Here is a 10,905-nt window from a genome sequence, read left to right as displayed (position 1 = left end):
CTCTCACAAAAGAAGATAAAATCGAGCAGAAAACAGTTAATCTGTCCCAAAAGAAGATACAAGGAGCTACCAACCCCTCGGTCAATCTCTCTCTCTCTCTCATCCCATTTCATGAAGATGATAATCTAGAAATGAGGTTCGAGAGGAGGAAAGACGCGCGCGCTCCTTCTCTCTCTCTTTCTGATGAACGATAAGAACAGCGCGTCACCACCCTCACAGCCACCTCTTTCTCTCTCTCCTTAAAAAGAAAACCCGGGAAAACGACGAACGAATACAGAAAAAAAACCATACGCCTCTATAAATAACCACCGCCACCACCACCATCTCTCTCTCCCCCTCCTCCTTCTCTCTCTCTTTCGTTTCTGTGTGTGAAAAAAATGCCATTCTGCGAGGTGAACAAGTATCAGAAACGGGAGGATAGATAAATTTCTAACAATGCTGTGAGAATCTTCTTCCAGACGTACGGTCGCGGCCTCACCAAGGTCCTCCTCATAACTGGTATTCTCTCTCTCGTTACCTTGCTTTATCTATCTATCTATCTAGTCCTTGGCAATCAGCATCATAGATTGAGTTTCTGTGGACTTTGGGTACCTAGTCCTTGGCAATCAGCATCATAGATTGAGTTTCTGTGGACTTTGGGAGCAGGATTGGCGGGTACTCACGATTCATGGGGTCCTCAGATCAAAGGGTTAGTAGGGACCGATGCCCCCAAACAATCAAGAAGGAAGGGGCCATCCAACTTCAGTCGTGTCCGTCGGTCTTGAATCCAACGGCTCCGGCGGTGATGCTGGGAGCCAAGATGGTGGTTGTATGTGGGAAGATGGTGACATTGAGGTGTGCAGTTTCGATAATCGCGGAATGGGCCGCAGCTCCGTGCCCAAAGACAAGTAGGATTATACGTAAGAATCCGTCTCTCCCGATCGTTTTTGTCTTTTTTTTTATGGTTTTGAATTTATGATCTTCATTTTGGATGATAATTGCCTATTGGGAATTAAAATTGCTGGGAGTTCATTTCCTTCAATTACTTGTTATTTGATGTCTTGACTTCTTATGCTTTGATGCGATTGAATTCCAATTCTGTCGCACTCGATTGTTTTCCTAGATTATGACAAAAAGTTTGATTCTTTGTTGCCCATGGAGTTGATTTGGTTTTATTCGTTTCCTTTTTCTTTTTCTTGAGGTTTCGTGCCTGTACATGAATGTATTGATTAATACTTAATAGGAGTGCAACAGTGGACACGAGAGTATTTTTTCTCAAAAATTTAATAAATGTAACAATAACGTTTCGACTGTTTCCTTCTCCAATGGAAGTGTGCTATAAACAGATTTCAGTTTCTAACTTTCCTGATCTTTTGTCTTTTGTATTGGATAATTCATGTGCACTGAGTTAAATATATGAAACTGTATTCATAAGTTACAATGGTGCCACAGAGTCCAAGTATACTTGTATTTTATTAATGCAGAAATTTGGATTTACAGTTTAAGATCTGGTATGAATTATTTACATATTTTTGCATTTGCAGTTGAAGCCGACTCAGGAATTGCTTGAATGGACTTGAATCTTCTCCAAATCTGGTCATGAGTCAATGTTTCGGCAAAATAGAACCTGATTTGGCCCGACACGGCACGTATTGCCCTTGACTCACACAGAATCGCCCTGACTCGCTCACGTTCTTCACACGCCAGTGGGGCCAAGTTGATTCAGAACAGTTTCGTCCGTTCTCCAGCTGTTGTGCCCCAACCCGGACTGTAAACGTTATGCTGCTCGGTCCCCTCTCCAGCTTCCGGTCAGTTCCCGACCAATGACCCCGAAATTCTACTGCCGGATTTCTCTTGCGGATCCACCTACAAGCTCCGTCTAAACTCCCTGCAACTGCATGGCTTCTCTTGCGGCCACCACACCAAATTTCTCATGCGAAACCCAAGCTTCTTCTTTATCTGGAGATGCCGCCACCTTCCCCTCTACAGCAGCGGCATCCCACGTCTCTACAGATTTGACACCCAGCACCAAAAAACAACCATTTCCCGACCGAACCATGAAACAGTCAATGAAAAGAAGAGTGACAGAACATCGGTCCTCGTGTTCAACTCCCTGATAACAGAGCATAGTAGACGTGGCAACCTCGCTGATGCAAAGGCCGTCTTTGATGGTATGTCGTTCAGAAACGTTGCCTCTTGGACTGCAATGCTCACTGCTTGTGCCGAGAACAGTGAAATCGAGAACGCACGCAAACTATTCGACACAATGCCTCAGAGAAACTTGATCACATGGAATGCCATGATGTCGGCCTATATAAGCAACCAAAGACTGGTGGATGCTTATCAGCTCTTTCGATGTATGCCGGAAAGGAATTCAGTTTCATGGACTGTGATGATTACTGGACTTATTCGGAATGGTATGTTTGCTGAATCTAAGACTCTGTTTGACCGAATGCCTGGGGAGAAGAATCTGATTTCTTTGAATGCGATACTTACTGCATATGTGAATAATGATGAGATGCAAAGTGCACGCCAACTGTTTGACGCGATGGACCAAAGAAATGTTGTCGCCTGGAGCATTATGGTATACGGCGGCCCGGCCCGTAAAAATTGATAAAAGTTAAGCCTATTAATATTATCGGGCCGGCCCGGTTATAAATGGGCCGGGCCGGGCCGATGAAGTATCGGCCCTCGGGCTTGAGATTGTGCCCGAGGCCCGGTGCGGTCAGACCCGATTATCCGCCCGGGTTTGGCTTCCTGCAGTCTGTAGGGTCTCCACTTTTCAAGTTTTCCCCTCTTTTTTCAGTTGTCGTAGAGCCGTGGGTGATGGGCAACAGGCAGGACTGGAGGAGGTGTTCAACGACAGTGAGCGAGGTCATGGCGTCGGCTAGGGGGGGGAGTGAAAGGAAAGTATGAAAGACACATTCAAAAGAAGTGAAAATCGGAAACCCTAACATAAGTAAAGGGGCAAAAAAAGAAGTTTTTTTTTTTTTTAATTACGGGCTTGTCAGGCCATCGTCGAACGTTGGATCAAGCCCGGACCCGACCCGTTAAGTATCGGGCCGGGCCGGGCCCGATAAAATCTGGCCCGTTAAGGATTTTTCAAGGCCCGGGCCCAGGCCTGAGTCGGGTCGGGTACCGGGTACCCGGCGGTGGCCCGGCCCAGTGCCGAGTATACGGCTATTCAAGCACAGGCAAGATTGTTGAAGCTGAGGAATTATTTGATGAGATGCTTGAGCGGAATGTAGTTTTTTGGACAACAATGATTGATGGCTATTTACAGAAAGGTATGTGGAAAGAAGCATTGTCTATGTTCTCAAGGATGAGATGGCTGGCAGTGATGATCAACTCAACTACCTTGACAGTTCTTTGCGATCTCCATGCAAATGGCAGCAACAAAAGATGGGGCATTCAGGTTCATGCTTTGGCGTTTGTCGTGGGTTTTGAGTCAGACCCAATCTTGAGGAATGCTATAATCATCATGTACTCAAGGAATGGAATGACGAGCCATGCGTCCAAGGTCTTTGGTAGCATGAAGAACAAAAGTATAGCTGCGTGGAATTCCATGATTGCGGCGTACGTTCAACTTGGATGGCTTGATCAGGCCTACAATTTGTTCCTCAAAATGCCAGAGAGAGACCTAGTTTCCTGGACCACAATGATTCTGGGGTTCTCAAACATCGGATATATGCGAGATGCGATTTGGCTGTTGGAGAACATGCCAGTCAGAGATGTGATAGCGTGGACAACAGTGATCTCTGGTTTTGTACAAAATGGCGAGTTTGAGCATGCATTTCTATGGTTCATTAGGATGCTCAGAGAAGGGCTTCAACCAAATGAAGTGACTTTTAGCTGCCTGATAAGTGCGTCCTCAGGGTTAGCACTATTTAGCCAAGGTGTGCAAGCCCATGCTTGTGCTCTGAAAAATAACTTCCAGTAAGACTATTTGGTTTCGAACTTGCTTATCTCCATGTACTCCAAATGTGGCAGCATAGCAGATGCACACAAGATTTTCCGAAGTAACAATAGTCATGATTTGGAGTCTTGGAATTCAATGATCTAAGGGTTTGCTCAGCATGGTCATGGTAACAATTCACTCGAGCTATACAAGACCATGCAAGCAGTTGGCAAGGAACCAAACCATGTTACGTTTCTTTGTCTACTCACGGCATGTGCCCATGCAGGCTTAATATGTGAAGGATGGCACTACTTCTATTTGATGTGGTCTTCATATGGAATCAAGCCTGGGCCGGACCATTATGCTTGTATGGTTGACCTTCTCGGTAGGGCTGGATTATTGGAAGAAGCATTCACCTTAATCAGCCAAACGCCATTTGAGCCTCATGCAACTGTATGAGGAGCTTTACTTGGTGCAAGTAGAACTCATGCAAACATCGGGCTTGCAAAGGCTGTTGCGCATCATCTTTTGAGATTAGAGCCTCAAAGTGCGTCTGCCTATGTGGTGTTGTCAAAGATGTACTCCATGTCCGGTCGAAAGAGGGATGAGAAAAAACTTAGGATGATCAAGAGGCTGAAAGATATAAAGAAGAAGCCAGGATATAGCTGGATCGTTGTGAACTGTGAAGTTCACTTGTTCCTTGCTGGTGGTCGATCGCATCCGGAGCTCTCAAGAATAAGTTCTTTGCTAAGGAATATCTCATTGATGATGGGAGAACTTGCAGTGTGATGAGAAGGTATAATCTGGACTCCACCATCAGGCTTGATCTATTCTGCCGACTGGTTTGTATGAAGTGGCTGGTTTGAGCAAAGGAAATGGGCTTTGGCGATCTTGCCCACCAGCTTGCATCGTGCCTAAACAACTGTTTCTGAAAAAAAAGACATTGAGATCATCGAGTAATCCAATGTGGATGACCCTCCATTCCCCTGCGGCTACCAGTTGCAACCCCGCCGAACTTCCTTGGGAAGCAAACGAAGATTAACAAAATGTTGGCTAAAGGTCAATAGGCCATACTCTTCCAAGTTAACCACTATAAAACACGTACAAAGTTCAGGTGACACATTTGGATTTTGGGTCAGTATCTTGCTTTGCAAAGATAATAGTACTCCTTCTAAAATAGCTTCTATATGAATTGACTCTGGATCAAACTACAGCTAAAACAACTCAAACAAAATTCTGGTAGTACTCATGCGTTGCTTTTGTTTACCATAATCTGCAAAAGCTCATGTTTACAGCTGAAATGAGATAAAATATGTATTGTACAGGTAAAATAGCACAAATATATAAGCTCGTTCATTTGGAAAGTTACAAAATTCAGTCATGACTGGAAATCCTTCGGGATATTGAAGACAACACAAAGTAGAATGCTTATGCCATTTCCTGCTTGTTGGGTCAACTGTTGTGCTAGGCTTCGTTCTCCTACTTGCTTAAAAAGGACGAACAATTCCGTGTATAACATAACTAGAGCTGTAGGCATATGGGCTTGGGTCAGACATAGTTTGTCTAGTATTATGTACTTCATGCACTTATAGACAAACACTCCACGGTCAAGGTAGTTCTCCTACATGAGGATTAGACATATGCGATTGAAGATAAAATTACCAATACAGAGTCTGTTACAGGTCCGCCTAGGAGCTGGTCGGGGACTGCCGAGGGTAGACCAAGCGTCGGGAGCAGCTGGCCAGAGGGCAGGACGAGCACCGATACTTCGTGCCGAAGGTGGCCTAGAGCCCAAAGACGGCGCCAAGCGATGCAATGCCGAGGGACTGCCGACGAGCGAGGGCGCCAAGCGCCCACATCGCACGGGGAAAGAGCCCGACGACGACCCTTCCTCTTTTCTTTGTGAGGCTAACTTGTCTTGCAGGTTGGTGGATTTGAGCGCAAGGGAGGTTCTTCAGGGAGGCACCATGGATACGGGCGGGGGTGACGCACAACGTTGTGAGGCTAAGGAGTCAGCAGCCTCAAGTAGCGCCCATGTGTTAGCAAATTGTGAGGCTAACCCGCATGACGCCATGGTGGCCGACGTAGACGACGATGCCGAGCGCGAGGACGCACAGACCGCGGCCGAGGGAATTGCGAGCGAGGTCATTGCACAACCAAGTGAGGTTAACGGGTTGACAACCCCAAGCACCACCCGTGTATCAGCTTCTTGTGAGGCTAACCCGTTGCCTAGAGGAGGACTTAACGCCGTAGAGCTTGGACAAGGTGAGGTTACCTTTCCCACCCAGGCCAAGCCAGACGTACTCGAGCGGAGTGAGATGGACCTAGCACGCGTGACTCAGCTTGCTGGACACTCTAGACACACCACATGAACAACGTGTTCTGGACAGGGATCGTCCAAGCACAGACAGACAAACAGTAGACACGCAGACCTGACGGGACAAGAGGAGTTCAGGTGTTTAGGACAGGAGCAAAACAGGCAGACAGGGTGGACAAACACAGAGTAGGAACAAAGGATGTTCTGGCGTCCAGGACAGAGACGGACCAAGGAACCGAGACAGCCAGCAATGAAGGCCGTCGAGACCGAGTCTAGACGAAGTGGGTTTGGACCCAGGCTGGACATCGCGGCGGCAGCATGGAGCGAGGAGAGGACCCGAGTCAGAGTCTTCTTGGTGGGCCGTCACGGCCTCACCGATACTCTTGTACATAGTTTTTACTTGTGTCTCAGTCTTGTTTTTGTACTGAGACGGTTCAAGGGCATCCCGAGTCACTGTAGATTTATAAGCTAAGTGATGAACATTTCACCCGAAGTTTTTGTTGAAATAGAAACAATGTTTCTTCCTCTCGTGCGAGAGACAAGTTACCCATGGTGGCTGTAAGAGTCGTCTTCCCAAATGCTTGCTGAACCCTTCACTTCCGTGAGCCATAGGCCGGAGATGTCTCCGGTTTTGTAGGTCGTATAGCTGCGCAACTAGAGGATTGGCGCCAGAGGCTAGTACTGGAAGCACTGCTCCGTTCTTCTTCCTCCAAGTGCGCTGAAATCACAAGCTCTGTGAAGCCGTAGGTCAGAGCTGTGTTGAGGACTGGCTGGTGTGCAAGTTTTTCGATCACGGGGAGATTGAGAGGCATCGACCAGAGATTGGAGGAAGAGGATGTGGCAACGCTGAATACGACATTGTCTTCCCTACTGCAACCGACATCCAGTGAGTCTTCAAGAAGTAAATCCTGCTTTCCTAAGACTTACCGTACAGTTGGAGTTCTCGTTTGTTCCAGTCGGAAATCTTTGTGCTGCTGATGCCGGTAGCTAGTCCAATTCGTTTGGATTCATGCGAACGGTAGATCGAGCACTCATTTCTATTATGAAGGACATGAGAGACGAGAGGGCTGTCTGTCTTGCTCATTCGAAGAACTGACTACGGTTCTTCGTCTAACACAAGCCCAGACCGATTGATCGAAGCTCTGGTCAACGATTTCTCTTTGCAACCGTGTTTATTCTTTCTCTTATATTATTGGCGACGAGGAATCGAGGAGAATCCAAATGGGGACCGAGCCATTTCCAACGAAGAACAGTTTGCTGTTCTGTCCCCTGCTTCATCATCAACCAGACTCTGAACATTCGTGAATCTGAAGCAACTGAGGTAGGCATTTGAAAAACAGATGCTGAGACCTTCTTCCCAACACCCAGACAGAACTAACAAGCTTTATTTGAGTCAAAGCCGAGTTTAGACGAGGGAGAAATCGTGCGTTGAACAACCAGTTGTCCAGTCCTTTGTTCTGCTGCCGACCAGTGTCTGATAAAACCCAAATTTGAGGAAAACCTGAGCGAGTTTTGACGAACGAACAATGGGATCGTCTTCCTGACATCCGAACGGAGATTTCGAGCCTAAGCTGAGCCGAATCTGTGTTCAGACAAGGGAGTTAGGGGCACCGGCCAGAATCCAGCGAGAACCGGCGGAGAGTTCCTGTAATCACCGCCAAATCGGCGGTAGCGTCCCCAAATTCGGCAAAAATTTGGGAAAACAACGAAATCCGGCGATATGACTTTCCACATTCGATTTCTCTTGATGTTCCTGTTCTATTTCTGTTGATTAACACGTTGATTCATATTTTGAATGGCTGGATTCAATCTGGTTCTGGTCGGGAGTTCTGTTCTTGCGTGAACCCTGTTCTGAGCTGAACCTGTCAGGCTGAAGCTCCCCAAATCTTCAACGAGTGGCCTTTAGAGATCAGATTTGAGACTGATCTTTTGGGCGTCCCTCCCTTGGTGGATAAGCTATCTACAGACGAATTTTGGTGAATTTACGATGAAGGAGTGGACCGTGGTGATTTTTTGAAGGACGCTGCACCCTGAGAGCCTTTCATGCACTCTGGCTTGAGTTGAACCATCAACGACAGGCCTGAGGATTTCTCCTTTGGACCTAATTTATGGGGCGTCTCATCCTTGGTGTCTTAGCTCCCTTCAAACCAAATTTCATGCTTTTTGGACGTTTGGGCGAGCCGGGGCGAATTTCTGAAGCTTAACAGGTCCTGAACTCGCCAGCAGCTTGCCTGAACCTAAACAGACGACGAATTTTGTGACAGTTTGGCACCTTCACCACTCAACAAGAACCCTTAGAGTGCTCGGATTGCAGCCATTTTTGGAGCGTCCCTTCGTAATCTCCAGAGGAAGCTGAAGACCAAATTTCAGCCCGTTCTGAGTTGTGGTTGATTTTTAATGAATTTCTGATCGTCGGTTGCACTTGAGAAGACAGAACACCAACCTGAGAAGCTAGGAGCGATAGCTGTCTTGCACAACGCGTGTGCTTCAGCATGAATCGAAGCTTGCCTCACCCCATCTTCATCTTGCTCATGGGGTTTATTCTGTGATCCGGTGACGCTTCTCCACTTGGACTTTTATTCATGCCTTCCTTTAATTGATCAGTCATATGTGTGTTTGAGCCCAACTGCGGTAGAGACATTGTCTTGCCTAGACCAGACTGTGAGCTATTTGATCGAGGGCTGGTTGGTGCTTTATCTTGTGACATTCGCGTGGAGACACGGCGTACGTTGACGCTTCCGACGTCTGCTCCCCCTGGACTCTACACACAACCCGGGGTTATAGGGTTGCACAGTGATGATCTCCACGCTTCAGGTTGCAAACTGCTTCCTCTTCGAACAGTAACCTTGTTGTCTTGTACTCAGGCATTGCCTTGGCAGCAAGGAGGAGTGCTGCAAGAAGTTGTCGTGAGCTGCCTTGTAGCTGAGGAAGGAAGGGTGTTCGGCATCACCAAGTCGCCGATTGCTTCCCCCAAATCACAACTATCATCTTTGGGGTTTCTCAGTCGACCGGTGATTGCATTCCCTTCTTCACATATTTATTGTTCTCATTGATATTGCAGTGATTAGTTTTCCTCCCGTATTGTCGAAGGACCAGCCCTTGGTGCCCATTAAAGCTGAGCTACAAGCTGGTCGTTGGAGGTGTGTTGATTACCAAGGTGCCTTGGCTTTAGCCCTTGGTTGAGTGCTGGACTTGCTCCAGCCAGGTAAGCACCCGGTTCACCCTATAGATACGAGGGTGGGTGCATTTTGCTTGAGCATTGCCTCCTGGCGTGGAGTGATTGGGTTACCTCCAAAGCTCATGAGCTAAGGACACGAACCCAAGCTACGAGACCTCCTAAGGGTGTTGGTGATGGTTTGCACGCCTTAGGGATTGTATGTATGGTTTGTGATGTATGCATGGTGCTTGATTGAGTGAGAAAGAGAAATCAATGTACGCTACGCTTGTACAGCCTTGAACCCACATTGTTGTAGTAGATTCAGACCTTACTTAGCGAGAGAAAACCTTTCCTTGTACCACTACCCAAGGGTATTTTGAGCTGGGATTGTGTCCAGCCGGGTAGAAAAATTTGTAAGGCCAACCTTGGGCCATTTGGTTAGCCACTGAGTGATCTTGGGAGGTTGCGGTCTTCGCCCTTTTGAAGCTCTTCAAGGCCGGCCGTAACGTGTGTCACATCTGGCATATTTATCAAAACCTATGTTCAAAGAGTTATAGAAGTTGGCTATAATTCTCTCGTCGAAGTCCCACTATGTAAAGCACCTGGTGCTTGACCTTTTCTCACAAAGTCGGCAATAGTATCTACATTGTCGAAAATAAAGAAGGACGGGTAAAATACAAAACGCGTTGCATTGTGATGATGTCGATTTGCTAACTTGAAAAATACGAAAGAGTTGGTATTACCATTTAAAGATGCTTCTACGTCTTGGGCTGATGGTCGCAGATAGCTATGCACTGACGCAAGCCACCTCACATCGGTTTGGTTTTTTTTTTGGTTGTTTTTCCCAGCAATCTGCCACTTATTTTGTAACAGGGAAACCCAGAGGGTTAAGAAAAAAGTTTTAATGCCTGATTTCAATTTGGCAAATGCAAGGAAGAGAATTTACCAATCCATTTTACGATTCATTCACCCTTAATTTCAAGCAGTGTCACAAAAAACACATTCTTTTGAAAAAACTTTGAAAAATGTGATAAATTAAATTGACATTTAAAACTTCAAAAAACATGTTTTTTTAAAAAATGCGTTTTTAAACATAAAATGAAAAAATGTATTTTAAATGCATTTTTTGTTTTTTTTTTCATTTTTTTAGTGCCAAACAATTTTTTTTTTGTTTTTTATTTTTTATTTGTTGCAAGTCTATTTATCTTTTGATGTTTGTGTTATTAGTTTCTCACTTATTTTATTTTTTCTCTATTTTTAGTTTTTTAAAATTTTCAAAAATTTGCGGTACTTTTCCCTGTTTTTCAGGCTTGCTGTATTATACTTGAGAAAAACCTCGTCATTTAAAACTTTGAAACATTATTTGTGACTATGGTTTCAAGAAAGACGAAGAAAAAGCAGTTGGTGGTAGCTCAGGCTACACATTGAGCAAAGCCAGTCTAGCCAGAGCCCAATAACTCTGGAAAGAGGCTGCCCAGCAAGAATGAAAAAAACATAGAAACCCCCAACACTGGGGGTTCTATTGGATAGTGGCCATGAGCCCTATCCCTTCCT

At 45.9% G+C, this 10,905-nt stretch overlaps 1 protein-coding gene across 2 annotated transcripts in view; it reads left to right on the top strand.

The window, feature by feature from the left end:
- The first annotated feature begins 272 nt into the window (after positions 1 to 272).
- LOC116260768 (uncharacterized) overlaps positions 273 to 10,905 on the top strand; it is a 46,413-nt gene continuing 35,780 nt past the window's right edge. Inside the window, exon 1 of one of the 2 annotated variants that reach the window (XM_050079619.1) lies at positions 273 to 392. In XM_050079619.1, coding sequence (XP_049935576.1) covers positions 378 to 392 — 15 coding nt within the window. In that variant the 5' untranslated portion in view covers positions 273 to 377. Of the gene's footprint in view, positions 393 to 419; positions 499 to 10,905 lie in introns of those variants that run through there. The other variant, XM_050079620.1, reaches the window with a different exon arrangement.

Source organism: Nymphaea colorata, chromosome 9 (assembly GCF_008831285.2).
Source record: "Nymphaea colorata isolate Beijing-Zhang1983 chromosome 9, ASM883128v2, whole genome shotgun sequence".
In the NCBI taxonomy this organism is placed as follows: Eukaryota; Viridiplantae; Streptophyta; class Magnoliopsida; order Nymphaeales; family Nymphaeaceae; genus Nymphaea; species Nymphaea colorata.
This window is presented reverse-complemented; position numbering and strand designations above follow the sequence as displayed.